Source organism: Zea mays, chromosome 2, assembly GCF_902167145.1.
Source record: "Zea mays cultivar B73 chromosome 2, Zm-B73-REFERENCE-NAM-5.0, whole genome shotgun sequence".
NCBI classification, from domain to species: Eukaryota; Viridiplantae; Streptophyta; class Magnoliopsida; order Poales; family Poaceae; genus Zea; species Zea mays.
Genome location: NC_050097.1, coordinates 235,606,970 through 235,627,899, shown reverse-complemented (window position 1 = coordinate 235,627,899; position 20,930 = coordinate 235,606,970). Strand labels below are relative to the sequence as shown.

The following is a 20,930-nucleotide window of genomic DNA, read 5'->3' as shown; positions in this document are numbered from 1 at the left end:
CTGTCATGTCCGGCTGCCTGTTCCTTTCTGCTCCGCCGAGTCGAGTCGACGGTCAAGTCCGCCTGGTGCTTCAGGACAAATGGAGCGAGCCAAGCCAATGAGTCCCCGCCAACTCGCACCAAATTTTCCACAGGATTTGGTGGCCACGAGGGGACTTGTTGTCGTTGCGTTGCAGAAATTTTATTTTTACCACGGTTTTCACATTATATATACAGAGGCTAACAGCCATGGAGATTGTGCAGCAGCCGATGCCGAACCAGTGACCCGCAGGCGCAGCTGCCAATTGCAAGCATGTGCGGGAGTAAGAAATCCGTAGCCTACTTCGCCCACGACCGGGCGCACCGGCTGCTCCCCATTGCCGGCGGCGACGACTTCACCTGCGGCGGGTGCCTGGTCGCTGGCGCCGGCCCGCGGTACCGGTGCGCCCACCCGGGCTGCAGCTTTACCGTCCACGAGGCGTGCGCGCGCCGCTCCCCGAGGACGCTCAGGTCCGCCGTGCACCCGCTGCACAGGCTGAGGCGGCGCGAGGCCGCGGGAGCCGACGGCAGCGGCGGCGGCGGCGGGTGCGAGGTGTGCGGCGAGGCCGTGGAGCGCGCGTGCTACGCCTGCGTCGCGTGCGGGGTCGCCGTGCACCCGCTGTGCGCGCGGATGCCCGGGTCGGCGCGGGGCCCCGCGCACCCGGACGACGGCCACGAGGCGTGGCTGGTCCGAGTCGCGTCGCCGCCGGACGACGGCGATGGCAAGCAGAAGCAGAAGCAGGCGGCGGGGTGCGGCTCGTGCGGCCGGGCCCTGGGCGCGTGGCGGTACCGCTGCGTGACGTGCGCCGCGGAGTTGCACCCCCGCTGCCTGGTGCCGGCGGTAGACCAGTGCCGCGGCGCCGGCGAGGGCGAGGCCGGGCGCGCGGGTTCCGCGGCCAGTAGCTGCTGCTTGGGGCTGGTGCACGACCTGACGCGCTGCTTGGCCACGCTGGGCACCGCCCTCCACTACCGTGGTTACTACAATGGTTGACGTTGTAACGCGGGAAGCTTGGAAATTATGCGTGCATAGCCATAGCATCGGCACTCTGGAGATGGATCTCCCAGCTCTGAATATGATCGAGTGCAAAACAGTAGCAGTACTACCAACCTGTTCCTTGTTTGCTCACCCTTGCCATGTCTGTCGTCCTTGTCCTGATGAGTTATCATGAAAAAGCTCAAGATGGCCACCAAAACGCTGGTACTTAGGAGTGACAATAAGCCTTTCATTTTAAATTATAGAATTTAAGGATTAAAAAGCTCTATTTATGTTCATTTTTAAACTAAAATTATTTTATAGCTCTAACAAATTGTGAAAAAAAATTCAGATCATAATTCATTACCACTCCTACTTGTTGTGCCCGACCTGAAAATTCCTAGCATTTTCCTCCCCTTTTCTCTGCTCCGGCTAATATACCCTCTTAAACTGAACTAGTAGTGTAAATTTAGATAAGGTTCTCCATTTCTGGACGCCAAAACGGGGGAGCAAGACCCTCTAGAGCTTGTTTAGTTCTACTCCAATCCATATGGATTGAGGGTGATTGTGGGGGGTTTTAATCCCTAGTAAGTCAAAATCCCTTCCAATCCGTATCGATCCCCTCTAATCCATATGAATTGAAAATAACCGAACAAGCCCCTAGTTGGGGGAATCCACGAAACAACACTAGTTTAAGATAGTATTAAGAAAATAGCACTTGTTTTAAAGTAATTTAAAGAACAACATCAGTTTCATTAAATGAATTCGGAAAAGAGCACACCATTTATATTTTCCATTCTTTTATTTCTCACCTCACAAGTAAATTGACCAAATTGCCTCTATCACCTCACAAGTAAATTTTAACGCTCCCACTCGGTCGAAACCCTAGAAAATCTTAGTGCTCGCCGGAAGAACTGCAACATGGCGTCGTCCACACAAGATTATATGTTGCCATCGTCAATCACAAGATTATATATATGTATATATGATTGTTGTTGTCATCGTCAATCACAAGATTGCAATCCAGAAAGGAGGCTGCTTGCATCACGAAGGTCATTAGACTAAACAACCGCACATCAGAATGGAATCATTCTTTTGAGACCATAGGCAAACAAATGATGATTGGACTTACATGTTTATTGGTCGACATATGTGTATGTTTCCTGATTAATATAGTTATAAAAAGTAAGAAATGACTAGCTACCAATACCATGCATCTATGTGAGGCACATTGCTAGCTAGTGTAGGTGCAGCTAGGGCTCCTTCAAGCTTCTCTGCTGACATCATCCTTCAAGCTTGCTAGTAGGAGTCGAGATTGCGCTTGCGTAGCTTGCGCTCGTCAGAGAGCTTCTTGGCGAAGTGAGCTAGCGCCTCTGCATTCGTCCCCTCGCCGGAGCAGGGCTCGTACACACCTGTGTCGATGTTCACTCTGGCCACTGGCTTCTTGAGCAGGTCCTGGCCGATCCCGATCAGAGACTCCATGTTCTCCTTGGTCGCGATGTCCACTGATGATGTGTTCCCAATCAGAGTATCATCCTACACACACAGGCGTCCAATATAATAGCAGCCATCAATGGTTGTCATCCGTTTTATATGAAGAACATTTTTGTTTTTTGCTTTAGTATGTCCATGTTAGATGTTTTCATGTATCCTGTACATACACTGTACCTGAATGCGAAGGTAGTTCTTCTCACAGTGGAGGGCCTGGAAGAGCACGGCAGCATGGATGTCGACCATGTCGGAGCTGGCGTGGGAGAAGATGTCGATGATCGGGGTGAAGCCGCCGTTGTATAGCCACTGAAAGAGGCCCCATTTCGCGCACTGCGGCGCGGTGTACTTCTCCGCCTGCTTGGCCGAGCCGGTCCCCACGGAGATGATGAGGTAGTTGGTGTACTCGGTGGGCCTGCCGGCGTTGAAGTCCGGGTTCCGGCGGAGCACCTCCTTGGTGAGCATGGACATGGCGACCATGGTGGGGTTGTTGGCCGCGACGCCGCCGTCGACGAGGTGGAACTCGCGGGACCTGCCGTCGGTGGCCTCCGTCTTGAAGAAGTGTGCCGGGAAGTAGGTGGGCGCCGCCGACGTGCTGATGCAGATGTCGGAGAGGTGCGCGTTCTTGAGGGTGTCGTTCTTGGCCTCGTACGTGGAGAAGATGATGGGCTGCAGGTACTTGACGTCGAACGCCGGCACGATGACGTTGGTCACCGTGTCCGCCACCCTCACGTCGTGCGTCAGGCTCTTGATCTTGTCGTGCAGGAACACGCCGTCGTACTTGGGACCCCTCACCAGGCCCAGCAGGTTCGCCACCGGCGTCAGGAACCCGGCCCTGTGCACCACCACAAACCACAGTATGAATTTGCTGGACCCGTTGGGTAGCTGTAGCTTAGAGTTGGTGGATAGATGCGATGCATGCGACACGAAGAACAGCCGAACTAACTGACGCATGAATGAAAGTGACAGAGAGCTACCAAACCAAGGAAGAAGAAAGAGCGTCAGGCGGATATGAACGGCGTATACTTTTTCTGAGGGAAGATCTTGGGCCCGTTCTCGAGGTAGAACGTGTTGAGGTCCTTTGCGGCGAACAGCGGCCGGTTGTTCTGGTCCGGCGCCGCCAGCATCGACGTGAGAAGGGCGCCGGTGCTCGTCCCGGCGATCACGTCGAAGTAGTCGGCGATCCGAGCATCTGGGCCGTCCAGCTCCTGCAGCTTGGCCTCGAGGTGCGCGATGATGGTGGCTGGGATGAGGCCGCGGATGCCGCCACCATCGATGCTCAGAATCGTGATCAGCTTCCCTGTCGACGGCGGCGGCTGCGGCACGGTGGCGCAGTTGGACGAGGCGTTGCTCTCCATGTGTCTGAAACTTAACTGGAGATCGGTCTAGCAGAGCTCTAGAGTAGAAGAGAATCCAAGAAGGAATTAAGGATCGGATCATCGGAGCACTAGTACAGAGAAGTTCTATAGTGGCGGTTGTAAACCTATTTATAGTGGCGTTTTTCGTAACCGCCAGTGATAGGGGCCAGTAGAAATCATCATTTCTACAGGCGGGTAACTGAGGACCGCCAGTGAAAATCGATTTTCACTGGCGGTCGGCGTAATAAAACCGCCAGTGAAAATCGATTTTCACTGGCGGTCGACGTAATAAAACCGCCAGTGCAAATCGTTTCCAGGAAACATAAAACATATTTTAAAAATAGTAAAAAAATTTATTTTTATTAGGCCCACCCCACCCGCCCGTCCCGCGAGTCTCCCTCAGCGACCCATACTTCGTGACAGACGTCCGCTGATATGACCCGATGGAGAGCGGTAGGTAACTTTAGATGTTGTTGCTGCTTTTTCATATTATATGTTCAAATTAATAATAGAAACTAATACTTTATCTTAATCACTTGGAAAGGTCTTGGAAGGTTTTAGAGAGTGCAGGGGGTCACGGCCGCAACCCCAATGGCATCCTCGGCCTTCTATGCAGGGAACACTTCCCTGGACTTGTCGAGTACGCCGGAGTGACGAGCCCAGCCTACACCTTCGACCACTATGTCGTCGCCCCCAATGCAGTAACAAGGCGGAGCGGGTGAAGCAAGAGTTGTGGGTAAGTCTTCCTCGCACTATATTGTTTAGTCGCATTTGTTGCATATTCTTGAAATAATGTATGGATACATCATTTTTGTATGTAGGATTTCTTCAGATGCGAGGCTGGATACGAGGCCAGGGCGGATGTGGTGGCTACCACGAGCTGTAAGAAGCTCGTCGTGGACATGCACTACGAGGCACGCATCCAGGCCATCGTCACTTACCATGGCTCCGTCCTTGGGGAGAAGGTGAGCAAGAAGGACGCCCGAACCATGTCGTTGACTCCGGACCAGTACTTGCAGGTAAATACAAAACTTTATTATTGGTACTAAATATGCTTAATTTTATCTTCTGATATGCCGTGTACTTGTATTTTTTAGATGATTCTTCATTGGTGCGCCGCGCATCCTGAGTGCTGGGAGCAGATGGTGCAGGGGTGGTGCTCGGCTGAGTGGGACGAGGCGCACAACGCTAGCCGGGAACGGCGTTTGATGATGCAAGGTCCCTCCCACCATCAAGGCAGCCGCAGCCTGGGCAAATACGCGGAAGCATGGGTACGCGCTCTTTTTATTTAGGTATATAACTTTCGACTAGACATGATTTCTAACCATCTCGTTGGTTATCTCGCAGTCGGTGGCACATGGTGGCGCGCCTTGCTCCACGTTCTTGGCATATGCTATGGCCCACAAGGGGAAGGCGACGTCCGACGTCACCTACAACCCGGATGACGGGCCCGAGGCGTACACCAACCCCACCGTCCACAGCCGCCTCAGTTAGTACACCGCCATGGCCAAGGAGGTCCACGGGCCAGATTACGATCCGAGGACCGAGGACATCGACGGAGATGTCCTCATGAGGGTCGGAGGAGGCAAGAGGCATGGGCGGTACTGGATTGCTGACGGGGCAATCGACTCGTCCTCCACTCCCACTCTATCTCAGGTGCGAGCTAGGAGCACGAGCGCGAGCCCAGCCATACGACCTCGGTAGGACAGCTCACAGCATCGTATCCAACAACTCCAGGTTATTCCTTATCTATTCATCGTTCATTGATTATTATATATCTTCTCTTTGCATTATCGTAACATTAGGGCAAAATATTACAGACTCAGCTAGATGATGAGAGGAGGCAACGTGAGGAGCTGGAGAAGAGGATGGCGGAGATGTTCGCGTACATGCAGAGCCTTGGCGCCGCACAGGGTCATGCTCCACCACCTCCGTTGTTCCCTGCAGCTGACCCTGCTGAGTTCACTACTCCTGTGAGTATCAAAATTTTAGTACTGCATGATATATATTCATATGTTCTCACACATGCAATCTCTTCTCTGTGCAGGGTCAATCGGCGGCGTCGAACAACCCTCACGCTTCGTCCAGCCCTTCGCCGAACCAGTCCAGATGCCCACCTCGTTGATGACCTGTTTTGTGATGATCCAGACTTATATTTGTGAGTGTTGGTGATGTTAGTTATACTTGGTCTTGTGAGATACTTATTGAGACTTATGTGCTGTGAAACCTGATTTATGTGGTGATATTTGTGATATATATGGTGTAGTCCGCCGTGCACCCGCTGCACAGGCTGAGGCGGCGCGAGGCCGCGGGAGCCGACGGCAGCGGCGGCGGCGGCGGGTGCGAGGTGTGCAGCGAGGCCGTGGAGCGCGCGTGCTACGCCTGCGTCGCGTGCGGGGTCGCCGTGCACCCGCTGTGCGCGCGGATGCCCGGGTCGGCGCGGGGCCCCGCGCACCCGGACGACGGCGATGGCAAGCAAAAGCAGAAGCAGGCGGCGGGGTGCGGCTCGTGCGGCCGGGCCCTGGGCGCGTGGCGGTACCGCTGCGTGACGTGCGCCGCGGAGTTGCACCCCCGCTGCCTGGTGCCGGCGGTAGACCAGTGCCGCGGCGCCGGCGAGGGCGAGGCCGGGCGCGCGGGTTCCGCGGCCAGTAGCTGCTGCTTGGGGCTGGTGCACGACCTGACGCGCTGCTTGGCCACGCTGGGCACCGCCCTCCACTACCGTGGTTACTACAATGGTTGACGTTGTAACGCGGGAAGCTTGGAAATTATGCGTGCATAGCCATAGCATCGGCACTCTGGAGATGGATCTCCCAGCTCTGAATATGATCGAGTGCAAAACAGTAGCAGTACTACCAACCTGTTCCTTGTTTGCTCACCCTTGCCATGTCTGTCGTCCTTGTCCTGATGAGTTATCATGAAAAAGCTCAAGAAGGCCACCAAAACGCTGGTACTTAGGAGTGACAATAAGCCTTTAATTTTAAATTATAGAATTTAAGGATTAAAAAGCTCTATTTATGTTCATTTTTAAACTAAAATTATTTTATAGCTCTAACAAATTGTGAAAAAAATTCAGATCATAATTCATTACCACTCCTACTTGTTGTGCCCGACCTGAAAATTCCTAGCATTTTTCTCCCCTTTTCTCTGCTCCGGCTAATATACCCTCTTAAACTGAACTAGTAGTGTAAATTTAGATAAGGTTCTCCATTTCTGGACGCCAAAACGGGGGAGCAAGCCCCTCTAGAGCTTGTTTAGTTCTACTCCAATCCATATGGATTGAGGGTGATTGTGCGGGTTTTAATCCCTAGTAAGTCAAAATCCCTTTTAATCCGTATCGATCCCCTCTAATCCATATGGATTGAAAATAACCGAACAAGCCCTTAGTTGGGGGAATCTACGAAACAACACTAGTTTAAGATAGTATTAAGAAAATAGCACTTGTTTTAAAGTAATTTAAAGAACAACATCAGTTTCATTAAATGAATTCGGAAAAGAGCACACCATTTATATTTTCCATTCTTTTATTTCTCACCTCACAAGTAAATTGACCAAATTGCCTCTATCACCTCACAAGTAAATTTTAACGCTCCCACTCGGTCGAAACCCTAGAAAATCTTAGTGCTCGCCGGAAGAACTGCAACATGGCGTCGTCCACACAAGATTATATGTTGCCATCGTCAATCACAAGATTATATATATGTATATATGATTGTTGTTGTCATCGTCAATCACAAGATTGCAATCCAGAAAGGAGGCTGCTTGCATCACGAAGGTCATTAGACTAAACAACCGCACATCAGAATGGAATCATTCTTTTGAGACCATAGGCAAACAAATGATGATTGGACTTACATGTTTATTGGTCGACATATGTGTATGTTTCCTGATTAATATAGTTATAAAAAGTAAGAAATGACTAGCTACCAATACCATGCATCTATGTGAGGCACATTGCTAGCTAGTGTAGGTGCAGCTAGGGCTCCTTCAAGCTTCTCTGCTGACATCATCCTTCAAGCTTGCTAGTAGGAGTCGAGATTGCGCTTGCGTAGCTTGCGCTCGTCAGAGAGCTTCTTGGCGAAGTGAGCTAGCGCCTCTGCATTCGTCCCCTCGCCGGAGCAGGGCTCGTACACACCTGTGTCGATGTTCACTCTGGCCACTGGCTTCTTGAGCAGGTCCTGGCCGATCCCGATCAGAGACTCCATGTTCTCCTTGGTCGCGATGTCCACTGATGATGTGTTCCCAATCAGAGTATCATCCTACACACACAGGCGTCCAATATAATAGCAGCCATCAATGGTCGTCATCCGTTTTATATGAAGAACATTTTTGTTTTTTGCTTTAGTATGTCCATGTTAGATGTTTTCATGTATCCTGTACATACACTGTACCTGAATGCGAAGGTAGTTCTTCTCACAGTGGAGGGCCTGGAAGAGCACGGCAGCATGGATGTCGACCATGTCGGAGCTGGCGTGGGAGAAGATGTCGATGATCGGGGTGAAGCCGCCGTTGTATAGCCACTGAAAGAGGCCCCATTTCGCGCACTGCGGCGCGGTGTACTTCTCCGCCTGCTTGGCCGAGCCGGTCCCCACGGAGATGATGAGGTAGTTGGTGTACTCGGTGGGCCTGCCGGCGTTGAAGTCCGGGTTCCGGCGGAGCACCTCCTTGGTGAGCATGGACATGGCGACCATGGTGGGGTTGTTGGCCGCGACGCCGCCATCGACGAGGTGGAACTCGCGGGACCTGCCGTCGGTGGCCTCCGTCTTGAAGAAGTGTGCCGGGAAGTAGGTGGGCGCCGCCGACGTGCTGATGCAGATGTCGGAGAGGTGCGCGTTCTTGAGGGTGTCGTTCTTGGCCTCGTACGTGGAGAAGATGATGGGCTGCAGGTACTTGACGTCGAACGCCGGCACGATGACGTTGGTCACCGTGTCCGCCACCCTCACGTCGTGCGTCAGGCTCTTGATCTTGTCGTGCAGGAACACGCCGTCGTACTTGGGACCCCTCACCAGGCCCAGCAGGTTCGCCACCGGCGTCAGGAACCCGGCCCTGTGCACCACCACAAACCACAGTATGAATTTGCTGGACCCGTTGGGTAGCTGTAGCTTAGAGTTGGTGGATAGATGCGATGCATGCGACACGAAGAACAACCGAACTAACTGACGCATGAATGAAAGTGACAGAGAGCTACCAAACCAAGGAAGAAGAAAGAGCGTCAGGCGGATATGAACGGCGTATACTTTTTCTGAGGGAAGATCTTGGGCCCGTTCTCGAGGTAGAACGTGTTGAGGTCCTTTGCGGCGAACAGCGGCCGGTTGTTCTGGTCCGGCGCCGCCAGCATCGACGTGAGAAGGGCGCCGGTGCTCGTCCCGGCGATCACGTCGAAGTAGTCGGCGATCCGAGCATCTGGGCCGTCCAGCTCCTGCAGCTTGGCCTCGAGGTGCGCGATGATGGTGGCTGGGATGAGGCCGCGGATGCCGCCACCATCGATGCTCAGAATCGTGATCAGCTTCCCTGTCGACGGCGGCGGCTGCGGCACGGTGGCGCAGTTGGACGAGGCGTTGCTCTCCATGTGTCTGAAACTTAACTGGAGATCGGTCTAGCAGAGCTCTAGAGTAGAAGAGAATCCAAGAAGGAATTAAGGATCGGATCATCGGAGCACTAGTACAGAGAAGTTCTATAGTGGCGGTTGTAAACCTATTTATAGTGGCGTTTTTCGTAACCGCCAGTGATAGGGGCCAGTAGAAATCATCATTTCTACAGGCGGGTAACTGAGGACCGCCAGTGAAAATCGATTTTCACTGGCGGTCGGCGTAATAAAACCGCCAGTGAAAATCGATTTTCACTGGCGGTCGACGTAATAAAACCGCCAGTGCAAATCGTTTCCAGGAAACATAAAACATATTTTAAAAATAGTAAAAAAATTTATTTTTATTAGGCCCACCCCACCCGCCCGTCCCGCGAGTCTCCCTCAGCGACCCATACTTCGTGACAGACGTCCGCTGATATGACCCGATGGAGAGCGGTAGGTAACTTTAGATGTTGTTGCTGCTTTTTCATATTATATGTTCAAATTAATAATAGAAACTAATACTTTATCTTAATCACTTGGAAAGGTCTTGGAAGGTTTTGGAGAGTGCAGGGGGTCACGGCCGCAACCCCAATGGCATCCTCGGCCTTCTATGCAGGGAACACTTCCCTGGACTTGTCGAGTACGCCGGAGTGACGAGCCCAGCCTACACCTTCGACCACTATGTCGTCGCCCCCAATGCAGTAACAAGGCGGAGCGGGTGAAGCAAGAGTTGTGGGTAAGTCTTCCTCGCACTATATTGTTTAGTCGCATTTGTTGCATATTCTTGAAATAATGTATGGATACATCGTTTTTGTATGTAGGATTTCTTCAGATGCGAGGCTGGATACGAGGCCAGGGCGGATGTGGTGGCTACCACGAGCTGTAAGAAGCTCGTCGTGGACATGCACTACGAGGCACGCATCCAGGCCATCGTCACTTACCATGGCTCCGTCCTTGGGGAGAAGGTGAGCAAGAAGGACGCCCGAACCATGTCATTGACTCCGGACCAGTACTTGCAGGTAAATACAAAACTTTATTATTGGTACTAAATATGCTTAATTTTATCTTCTGATATGCCGTGTACTTGTATTTTTTAGATGATTCCTCATTGGTGCGCCGCGCATCCTGAGTGCTGGGAGCAGATGGTGCAGGGGTGGTGCTCGGCTGAGTGGGACGAGGCGCACAACGCTAGCCGGGAACGGCGTTTGATGATGCAAGGTCCCTCCCACCATCAAGGCAGCCGCAGCCTGGGCAAATACGCGGAAGCATGGGTACGCGCTCTTTTTATTTAGGTATATAACTTTCGACTAGACATGATTTCTAACCATCTCGTTGGTTATCTCGCAGTCGGTGGCACATGGTGGCGCGCCTTGCTCCACGTTCTTGGCATATGCTATGGCCCACAAGGGGAAGGCGACGTCCGACGTCACCTACAACCCGGATGACGGGCCCGAGGCGTACACCAACCCCACCGTCCACAGCCGCCTCAGTTAGTACACCGCCATGGCCAAGGAGGTCCACGGGCCAGATTACGATCCGAGGACCGAGGACATCGACGGAGATGTCCTCATGAGGGTCGGAGGAGGCAAGAGGCATGGGCGGTACTGGATTGCTGACGGGGCAATCGACTCGTCCTCCACTCCCACTCTATCTCAGGTGCGAGCTAGGAGCACGAGCGCAAGCCCAGCCATACGACCTCGGTAGGACAGCTCACAGCATCGTATCCAACAACTCCAGGTTATTCCTTATCTATTCATCGTTCATTGATTATTATATATCTTCTCTTTGCATTATCGTAACATTAGGGCAAAATATTACAGACTCAGCTAGATGATGAGAGGAGGCAACGTGAGGAGCTGGAGAAGAGGATGGCGGAGATGTTCGCGTACATGCAGAGCCTTGGCGCCGCACAGGGTCATGCTCCACCACCTCCGTTGTTCCCTGCAGCTGACCCTGCTGAGTTCACTACTCCTGTGAGTATCAAAATTTTAGTACTGCATGATATATATTCATATGTTCTCACACATGCAATCTCTTCTCTGTGCAGGGTCAATCGGCGGCGTCGAACAACCCTCACGCTTCGTCCAGCCCTTCGCCGAACCAGTCCAGATGCCCACCTCGTTGATGACCTGTTTTGTGATGATCCAGACTTATATTTGTGAGTGTTGGTGATGTTAGTTATACTTGGTCTTGTGAGATACTTATTGAGACTTATGTGCTGTGAAACCTGATTTATGTGGTGATATTTGTGATATATATGGTGTAGTCCGCCGTGCACCCGCTGCACAGGCTGAGGCGGCGCGAGGCCGCGGGAGCCGACGGCAGCGGCGGCGGCGGCGGGTGCGAGGTGTGCAGCGAGGCCGTGGAGCGCGCGTGCTACGCCTGCGTCGCGTGCGGGGTCGCCGTGCACCCGCTGTGCGCGCGGATGCCCGGGTCGGCGCGGGGCCCCGCGCACCCGGACGACGGCGATGGCAAGCAAAAGCAGAAGCAGGCGGCGGGGTGCGGCTCGTGCGGCCGGGCCCTGGGCGCGTGGCGGTACCGCTGCGTGACGTGCGCCGCGGAGTTGCACCCCCGCTGCCTGGTGCCGGCGGTAGACCAGTGCCGCGGCGCCGGCGAGGGCGAGGCCGGGCGCGCGGGTTCCGCGGCCAGTAGCTGCTGCTTGGGGCTGGTGCACGACCTGACGCGCTGCTTGGCCACGCTGGGCACCGCCCTCCACTACCGTGGTTACTACAATGGTTGACGTTGTAACGCGGGAAGCTTGGAAATTATGCGTGCATAGCCATAGCATCGGCACTCTGGAGATGGATCTCCCAGCTCTGAATATGATCGAGTGCAAAACAGTAGCAGTACTACCAACCTGTTCCTTGTTTGCTCACCCTTGCCATGTCTGTCGTCCTTGTCCTGATGAGTTATCATGAAAAAGCTCAAGAAGGCCACCAAAACGCGGGTACTTAGGAGTGACAATAAGCCTTTAATTTTAAATTATAGAATTTAAGGATTAAAAAGCTCTATTTATGTTCATTTTTAAACTAAAATTATTTTATAGCTCTAACAAATTGTGAAAAAAAATTCAGATCATAATTCATTACCACTCCTACTTGTTGTGCCCGACCTGAAAATTCCTAGCATTTTTCTCCCCTTTTCTCTGCTCCGGCTAATATACCCTCTTAAACTGAACTAGTAGTGTAAATTTAGATAAGGTTCTCCATTTCTGGACGCCAAAACGGGGGAGCAAGCCCCTCTAGAGCTTGTTTAGTTCTACTCCAATCCATATGGATTGAGGGTGATTGTGCGGGTTTTAATCCCTAGTAAGTCAAAATCCCTTTTAATCCGTATCGATCCCCTCTAATCCATATGGATTGAAAATAACCGAACAAGCCCTTAGTTGGGGGAATCTACGAAACAACACTAGTTTAAGATAGTATTAAGAAAATAGCACTTGTTTTAAAATAATTTAAAGAACAACAACAGTTTCATTAAATGAATTCGGAAAAGAGCACACCATTTATATTTTCCATTCTTTTATTTCTCACCTCACAAGTAAATTGACCAAATTGCCTCTATCACCTCACAAGTAAATTTTAACGCTCCCACTCGGTCGAAACCCTAGAAAATCTTAGTGCTCGCCGGAAGAACTGCAACATGGCGTCGTCCACACAAGATTATATGTTGCCATCGTCAATCACAAGATTATATATATGTATATATGATTGTTGTTGTCATCGTCAATCACAAGATTGCAATCCAGAAAGGAGGCTGCTTGCATCACGAAGGTCATTAGACTAAACAACCGCACATCAGAATGGAATCATTCTTTTGAGACCATAGGCAAACAAATGATGATTGGACTTACATGTTTATTGGTCGACATATGTGTATGTTTCCTGATTAATATAGTTATAAAAAGTAAGAAATGACTAGCTACCAATACCATGCATCTATGTGAGGCACATTGCTAGCTAGTGTAGGTGCAGCTAGGGCTCCTTCAAGCTTCTCTGCTGACATCATCCTTCAAGCTTGCTAGTAGGAGTCGAGATTGCGCTTGCGTAGCTTGCGCTCGTCAGAGAGCTTCTTGGCGAAGTGAGCTAGCGCCTCTGCATTCGTCCCCTCGCCGGAGCAGGGCTCGTACACACCTGTGTCGATGTTCACTCTGGCCACTGGCTTCTTGAGCAGGTCCTGGCCGATCCCGATCAGAGACTCCATGTTCTCCTTGGTCGCGATGTCCACTGATGATGTGTTCCCAATCAGAGTATCATCCTACACACACAGGCGTCCAATATAATAGCAGCCATCAATGGTCGTCATCCGTTTTATATGAAGAACATTTTTGTTTTTTGCTTTAGTATGTCCATGTTAGATGTTTTCATGTATCCTGTACATACACTGTACCTGAATGCGAAGGTAGTTCTTCTCACAGTGGAGGGCCTGGAAGAGCACGGCAGCATGGATGTCGACCATGTCGGAGCTGGCGTGGGAGAAGATGTCGATGATCGGGGTGAAGCCGCCGTTGTATAGCCACTGAAAGAGGCCCCATTTCGCGCACTGCGGCGCGGTGTACTTCTCCGCCTGCTTGGCCGAGCCGGTCCCCACGGAGATGATGAGGTAGTTGGTGTACTCGGTGGGCCTGCCGGCGTTGAAGTCCGGGTTCCGGCGGAGCACCTCCTTGGTGAGCATGGACATGGCGACCATGGTGGGGTTGTTGGCCGCGACGCCGCCGTCGACGAGGTGGAACTCGCGGGACCTGCCGTCGGTGGCCTCCGTCTTGAAGAAGTGTGCCGGGAAGTAGGTGGGCGCCGCCGACGTGCTGATGCAGATGTCGGAGAGGTGCGCGTTCTTGAGGGTGTCGTTCTTGGCCTCGTACGTGGAGAAGATGATGGGCTGCAGGTACTTGACGTCGAACGCCGGCACGATGACGTTGGTCACCGTGTCCGCCACCCTCACGTCGTGCGTCAGGCTCTTGATCTTGTCGTGCAGGAACACGCCGTCGTACTTGGGACCCCTCACCAGGCCCAGCAGGTTCGCCACCGGCGTCAGGAACCCGGCCCTGTGCACCACCACAAACCAAAGTATGAATTTGCTGGACCCGTTGGGTAGCTGTAGCTTAGAGTTGGTGGATAGATGCGATGCATGCGACACGAAGAACAACCGAACTAACTGACGCATGAATGAAAGTGACAGAGAGCTACCAAACCAAGGAAGAAGAAAGAGCGTCAGGCGGATATGAACGGCGTATACTTTTTCTGAGGGAAGATCTTGGGCCCGTTCTCGAGGTAGAACGTGTTGAGGTCCTTTGCGGCGAACAGCGGCCGGTTGTTCTGGTCCGGCGCCGCCAGCATCGACGTGAGAAGGGCGCCGGTGCTCGTCCCGGCGATCACGTCGAAGTAGTCGGCGATCCGAGCATCTGGGCCGTCCAGCTCCTGCAGCTTGGCCTCGAGGTGCGCGATGATGGTGGCTGGGATGAGGCCGCGGATGCCGCCACCATCGATGCTCAGAATCGTGATCAGCTTCCCTGTCGACGGCGGCGGCTGCGGCACGGTGGCGCAGTTGGACGAGGCGTTGCTCTCCATATGTCTGAAACTTAACTGGAGATCGGTCTAGCAGAGCTCTAGAGTAGAAGAGAATCCAAGAAGGAATTAAGGATCGGATCATCGGAGCACTAGTACAGAGAAGTTCTATAGTGGCGGTTGTAAACCTATTTATAGTGGCGTTTTTCGTAACCGCCAGTGATAGGGGCCAGTAGAAATCATCATTTCTACAGGCGGGTAACTGAGGACCGCCAGTGAAAATCGATTTTCACTGGCGGTCGGCGTAATAAAACCGCCAGTGAAAATCGATTTTCACTGGCGGTCGACGTAATAAAACCGCCAGTGCAAATCGTTTCCAGGAAACATAAAACATATTTTAAAAATAGTAAAAAAATTTATTTTTATTAGGCCCACCCCACCCGCCCGTCCCGCGAGTCTCCCTCAGCGACCCATACTTCGTGACAGACGTCCGCTGATATGACCCGATGGAGAGCGGTAGGTAACTTTAGATGTTGTTGCTGCTTTTTCATATTATATGTTCAAATTAATAATAGAAACTAATACTTTATCTTAATCACTTGGAAAGGTCTTGGAAGGTTTTGGAGAGTGCAGGGGGTCACGGCCGCAACCCCAATGGCATCCTCGGCCTTCTATGCAGGGAACACTTCCCTGGACTTGTCGAGTACGCCGGAGTGACGAGCCCAGCCTACACCTTCGACCACTATGTCGTCGCCCCCAATGCAGTAACAAGGCGGAGCGGGTGAAGCAAGAGTTGTGGGTAAGTCTTCCTCGCACTATATTGTTTAGTCGCATTTGTTGCATATTCTTGAAATAATGTATGGATACATCGTTTTTGTATGTAGGATTTCTTCAGATGCGAGGCTGGATACGAGGCCAGGGCGGATGTGGTGGCTACCACGAGCTGTAAGAAGCTCGTCGTGGACATGCACTACGAGGCACGCATCCAGGCCATCGTCACTTACCATGGCTCCGTCCTTGGGGAGAAGGTGAGCAAGAAGGACGCCCGAACCATGTCGTTGACTCCGGACCAGTACTTGCAGGTAAATACAAAACTTTATTATTGGTACTAAATATGCTTAATTTTATCTTCTGATATGCCGTGTACTTGTATTTTTTAGATGATTCCTCATTGGTGCGCCGCGCATCCTGAGTGCTGGGAGCAGATGGTGCAGGGGTGGTGCTCGGCTGAGTGGGACGAGGCGCACAACGCTAGCCGGGAACGGCGTTTGATGATGCAAGGTCCCTCCCACCATCAAGGCAGCCGCAGCCTGGGCAAATACGCGGAAGCATGGGTACGCGCTCTTTTTATTTAGGTATATAACTTTCGACTAGACATGATTTCTAACCATCTCATTGGTTATCTCGCAGTCGGTGGCACATGGTGGCGCGCCTTGCTCCACGTTCTTGGCATATGCTATGGCCCACAAGGGGAAGGCGACGTCCGACGTCACCTACAACCCGGATGACGGGCCCGAGGCGTACACCAACCCCACCGTCCACAGCCGCCTCAGTTAGTACACCGCCATGGCCAAGGAGGTCCACGGGCCAGATTACGATCCGAGGACCGAGGACATCGACGGAGATGTCCTCATGAGGGTCGGAGGAGGCAAGAGGCATGGGCGGTACTGGATTGCTGACGGGGCAATCGACTCGTCCTCCACTCCCACTCTATCTCAGGTGCGAGCTAGGAGCACGAGCGCGAGCCCAGCCATACGACCTCGGTAGGACAGCTCACAGCATCGTATCCAACAACTCCAGGTTATTCCTTATCTATTCATCGTTCATTGATTATTATATATCTTCTCTTTGCATTATCGTAACATTAGGGCAAAATATTACAGACTCAGCTAGATGATGAGAGGAGGCAACGTGAGGAGCTGGAGAAGAGGATGGCGGAGATGTTCGCGTACATGCAGAGCCTTGGCGCCGCACAGGGTCATGCTCCACCACCTCCGTTGTTCCCTGCAGCTGACCCTGCTGAGTTCACTACTCCTGTGAGTATCAAAATTTTAGTACTGCATGATATATATTCATATGTTCTCACACATGCAATCTCTTCTCTGTGCAGGGTCAATCGGCGGCGTCGAACAACCCTCACGCTTCGTCCAGCCCTTCGCCGAACCAGTCCAGATGCCCACCTCGTTGATGACCTGTTTTGTGATGATCCAGACTTATATTTGTGAGTGTTGGTGATGTTAGTTATACTTGGTCTTGTGAGATACTTATTGAGACTTATGTGCTGTGAAACCTGATTTATGTGGTGATATTTGTGATATATATGGTGTAGTCCGCCGTGCACCCGCTGCACAGGCTGAGGCGGCGCGAGGCCGCGGGAGCCGACGGCAGCGGCGGCGGCGGCGGGTGCGAGGTGTGCAGCGAGGCCGTGGAGCGCGCGTGCTACGCCTGCGTCGCGTGCGGGGTCGCCGTGCACCCGCTGTGCGCGCGGATGCCCGGGTCGGCGCGGGGCCCCGCGCACCCGGACGACGGCGATGGCAAGCAAAAGCAGAAGCAGGCGGCGGGGTGCGGCTCGTGCGGCCGGGCCCTGGGCGCGTGGCGGTACCGCTGCGTGACGTGCGCCGCGGAGTTGCACCCCCGCTGCCTGGTGCCGGCGGTAGACCAGTGCCGCGGCGCCGGCGAGGGCGAGGCCGGGCGCGCGGGTTCCGCGGCCAGTAGCTGCTGCTTGGGGCTGGTGCACGACCTGACGCGCTGCTTGGCCACGCTGGGCACCGCCCTCCACTACCGTGGTTACTACAATGGTTGACGTTGTAACGCGGGAAGCTTGGAAATTATGCGTGCATAGCCATAGCATCGGCACTCTGGAGATGGATCTCCCAGCTCTGAATATGATCGAGTGCAAAACAGTAGCAGTACTACCAACCTGTTCCTTGTTTGCTCACCCTTGCCATGTCTGTCGTCCTTGTCCTGATGAGTTATCATGAAAAAGCTCAAGAAGGCCACCAAAACGCTGGTACTTAGGAGTGACAATAAGCCTTTAATTTTAAATTATAGAATTTAAGGATTAAAAAGCTCTATTTATGTTCATTTTTAAACTAAAATTATTTTATAGCTCTAACAAATTGTGAAAAAAATTCAGATCATAATTCATTACCACTCCTACTTGTTGTGCCCGACCTGAAAATTCCTAGCATTTTTCTCCCCTTTTCTCTGCTCCGGCTAATATACCCTCTTAAACTGAACTAGTAGTGTAAATTTAGATAAGGTTCTCCATTTCTGGACGCCAAAACGGGGGAGCAAGCCCCTCTAGAGCTTGTTTAGTTCTACTCCAATCCATATGGATTGAGGGTGATTGTGCGGGTTTTAATCCCTAGTAAGTCAAAATCCCTTTTAATCCGTATCGATCCCCTCTAATCCATATGGATTGAAAATAACCGAACAAGCCCTTAGTTGGGGGAATCTACGAAACAACACTAGTTTAAGATAGTATTAAGAAAATAGCACTTGTTTTAAAGTAATTTAAAGAACAACATCAGTTTCATTAAATGAATTCGGAAAAGAGCACACCATTTATATTTTCCATTCTTTTATTTCTCACCTCACAAGTAAATTGACCAAATTGCCTCTATCACCTCACAAGTAAATTTTAACGCTCCCACTCGGTCGAAACCCTAGAAAATCTTAGTGCTCGCCGGAAGAACTGCAACATGGCGTCGTCCACACAAGATTATATGTTGCCATCGTCAATCACAAGATTATATATATGTATATATGATTGTTGTTGTCATCGTCAATCACAAGATTGCAATCCAGAAAGGAGGCTGCTTGCATCACGAAGGTCATTAGACTAAACAACCGCACATCAGAATGGAATCATTCTTTTGAGACCATAGGCAAACAAATGATGATTGGACTTACATGTTTATTGGTCGACATATGTGTATGTTTCCTGATTAATATAGTTATAAAAAGTAAGAAATGACTAGCTACCAATACCATGCATCTATGTGAGGCACATTGCTAGCTAGTGTAGGTGCAGCTAGGGCTCCTTCAAGCTTCTCTGCTGACATCATCCTTCAAGCTTGCTAGTAGGAGTCGAGATTGCGCTTGCGTAGCTTGCGCTCGTCAGAGAGCTTCTTGGCGAAGTGAGCTAGCGCCTCTGCATTCGTCCCCTCGCCGGAGCAGGGCTCGTACACACCTGTGTCGATGTTCACTCTGGCCACTGGCTTCTTGAGCAGGTCCTGGCCGATCCCGATCAGAGACTCCATGTTCTCCTTGGTCGCGATGTCCACTGATGATGTGTTCCCAATCAGAGTATCATCCTACACACACAGGCGTCCAATATAATAGCAGCCATCAATGGTCGTCATCCGTTTTATATGAAGAACATTTTTGTTTTTTGCTTTAGTATGTCCATGTTAGATGTTTTCATGTATCCTGTACATACACTGTACCTGAATGCGAAGGTAGTTCTTCTCACAGTGGAGGGCCTGGAAGAGCACGGCAGCATGGATGTCGACCATGTCGGAGCTGGCGTGGGAGAAGATGTCGATGATCGGGGTGAAGCCGCCGTTGTATAGCCACTGAAAGAGGCCCCATTTCGCGCACTGCGGCGCGGTGTACTTCTCCGCCTGCTTGGCCGAGCCGGTCCCCACGGAGATGATGAGGTAGTTGGTGTACTCGGTGGGCCTGCCGGCGTTGAAGTCCGGGTTCCGGCGGAGCACCTCCTTGGTGAGCATGGACATGGCGACCATGGTGGGGTTGTTGGCCGCGACGCCGCCGTCGACGAGGTGGAACTCGCGGGACCTGCCGTCGGTGGCCTCCATCTTGAAGAAGTGTGCCGGGAAGTAGGTGGGCGCCGCCGACGTGCTGATGCAGATGTCGGAGAGGTGCGCGTTCTTGAGGGTGTCGTTCTTGGCCTCGTACGTGGAGAAGATGATGGGCTGCAGGTACTTGACATCGAACGCCGGCACGATGACGTTGGTCACCGTGTCCGCCACCCTCACGTCGTGCGTCAGGCTCTTGATCTTGTCGTGCAGGAACACGCCGTCGTACTTGGGACCCCTCACCAGGCCCAGCAGGTTCGCCACCGGCGTCAGGAACCCGGCCCTGTGCACCACCACAAACCACAGTATGAATTTGCTGGACCCGTTGGGTAGCTGTAGCTTAGAGTTGGTGGATAGATGCGATGCATGCGACACGAAGAACAGCCGAACTAACTGACGCATGAATGAAAGTGACAGAGAGCTACCAAACCAAGGAAGAAGAAAGAGCGTCAGGCGGATATGAACGGCGTATACTTTTTCTGAGGGAAGATCTTGGGCCCGTTCTCGAGGTAGAACGTGTTGAGGTCCTTTGCGGCGAACAGCGGCCGGTTGTTCTGGTCCGGCGTCGCCAGCATCGACGTGAGAAGGGCGCCGGTGCTCGTCCCGGCGATCACGTCGAAGTAGTCGGCGATCCGAGCATCTGGGCCGTCCAGCTCCTGCAGCTTGGCCTCGAGGTGCGCGATGATGGTGGCTGGGATGAGGCCGCGGATGCCGCCACCATCGATGCTCAGAATCGTGATCAGCTTCCCTGTCGACGGCGGCGGCTGCGGCACGGTGGCGCAGTTGGACGAGGCGTTGCTCTCCATGTGTATGAAACTTAACTGGAGATCGGTCTAGCAGAGCTCTAGAGTAGAAGAGAATCCAAGAAGGAATTAAGGATCGGATCATCGGAGCACTAGTACAGAGAAGTTCTATAGTGGCGGTTGTAAACCTATTTATAGTGGCGTTTTTCGTAACCGCCAGTGATAGGGGCCAGTAGAAATCATCATTTCTACAGGCGGGTAACTGAGGACCGCCAGTGAAAATCGATTTTCACTGGCGGTCGGCGTAATAAAACCGCCAGTGAAAATCGATTTTCACTGGCGGTCGACGTAATAAAACCGCCAGTGCAAATCGTTTCCAGGAAACATAAAACATATTTTAAAAATAGTAAAAAAATTTATTTTTATTAGGCCCACCCCACCCGCCCGTCCCGCGAGTC

At 52.2% G+C, this 20,930-nt stretch overlaps 8 protein-coding genes across 8 annotated transcripts; 4 read left to right on the top strand and 4 right to left on the bottom strand.

The window, feature by feature from the left end:
* Positions 1–265: 265 nt before the first annotated feature.
* LOC100191590 (uncharacterized) lies at positions 266–1,206 on the top strand. The gene has a single exon (NM_001137020.1). It carries the CDS (start codon positions 292–294, stop codon positions 1,006–1,008), a length of 717 nt encoding a protein of 238 aa, NP_001130492.1. The 5' UTR covers positions 266–291; the 3' UTR covers positions 1,009–1,206.
* An 823-nt stretch (positions 1,207–2,029) lies between these two features.
* LOC103649438 (patatin-like protein 1) lies at positions 2,030–3,914 on the bottom strand. The gene is made up of 3 exons (XM_020548711.2): positions 3,505–3,914; positions 2,659–3,313; positions 2,030–2,526 (listed from the first exon to the last, which is right to left on the bottom strand). Exons 1-3 carry the CDS (start codon positions 3,834–3,836, stop codon positions 2,290–2,292), a joined length of 1,224 nt encoding a protein of 407 aa, XP_020404300.1. The 5' UTR covers positions 3,837–3,914; the 3' UTR covers positions 2,030–2,289.
* Positions 3,915–4,271: 357 nt separating this feature from the next.
* LOC109944443 (uncharacterized) lies at positions 4,272–6,713 on the top strand. Its single transcript, XM_020549210.2, has 2 exons — positions 4,272–4,289; positions 6,103–6,713. Exons 1-2 carry the CDS (start codon positions 4,272–4,274, stop codon positions 6,574–6,576), a joined length of 492 nt encoding a protein of 163 aa, XP_020404799.1. The 3' UTR covers positions 6,577–6,713.
* Positions 6,714–7,595: 882 nt separating this feature from the next.
* Positions 7,596–9,480, bottom strand: LOC109944628 (patatin-like protein 1). The gene is made up of 3 exons (XM_020549398.2): positions 9,071–9,480; positions 8,225–8,879; positions 7,596–8,092 (listed from the first exon to the last, which is right to left on the bottom strand). The coding sequence occupies exons 1-3, from the start codon at positions 9,400–9,402 to the stop codon at positions 7,856–7,858; spliced, it is 1,224 nt and encodes a 407-aa protein (XP_020404987.1). The 5' UTR covers positions 9,403–9,480; the 3' UTR covers positions 7,596–7,855.
* Positions 9,481–9,837: 357 nt separating this feature from the next.
* LOC103649437 (uncharacterized) lies at positions 9,838–12,279 on the top strand. The gene is made up of 2 exons (XM_020549209.2): positions 9,838–9,855; positions 11,669–12,279. The coding sequence occupies exons 1-2, from the start codon at positions 9,838–9,840 to the stop codon at positions 12,140–12,142; spliced, it is 492 nt and encodes a 163-aa protein (XP_020404798.1). The 3' UTR covers positions 12,143–12,279.
* Positions 12,280–13,162: 883 nt separating this feature from the next.
* On the bottom strand, positions 13,163–14,972 carry LOC103648160 (patatin-like protein 1). The gene is made up of 3 exons (XM_008672650.3): positions 14,638–14,972; positions 13,792–14,446; positions 13,163–13,659 (listed from the first exon to the last, which is right to left on the bottom strand). The coding sequence occupies exons 1-3, from the start codon at positions 14,967–14,969 to the stop codon at positions 13,423–13,425; spliced, it is 1,224 nt and encodes a 407-aa protein (XP_008670872.2). The 5' UTR covers positions 14,970–14,972; the 3' UTR covers positions 13,163–13,422.
* Positions 14,973–15,404: 432 nt separating this feature from the next.
* Positions 15,405–17,846, top strand: LOC109944442 (uncharacterized). Its single transcript, XM_020549208.2, has 2 exons — positions 15,405–15,422; positions 17,236–17,846. The coding sequence occupies exons 1-2, from the start codon at positions 15,405–15,407 to the stop codon at positions 17,707–17,709; spliced, it is 492 nt and encodes a 163-aa protein (XP_020404797.1). The 3' UTR covers positions 17,710–17,846.
* Positions 17,847–18,728: 882 nt separating this feature from the next.
* On the bottom strand, positions 18,729–20,535 carry LOC109939165 (patatin-like protein 1). The gene is made up of 3 exons (XM_020549397.1): positions 20,204–20,535; positions 19,358–20,012; positions 18,729–19,225 (listed from the first exon to the last, which is right to left on the bottom strand). The coding sequence occupies exons 1-3, from the start codon at positions 20,533–20,535 to the stop codon at positions 18,989–18,991; spliced, it is 1,224 nt and encodes a 407-aa protein (XP_020404986.1). The 3' UTR covers positions 18,729–18,988.
* Positions 20,536–20,930: the final 395 nt, after the last annotated feature.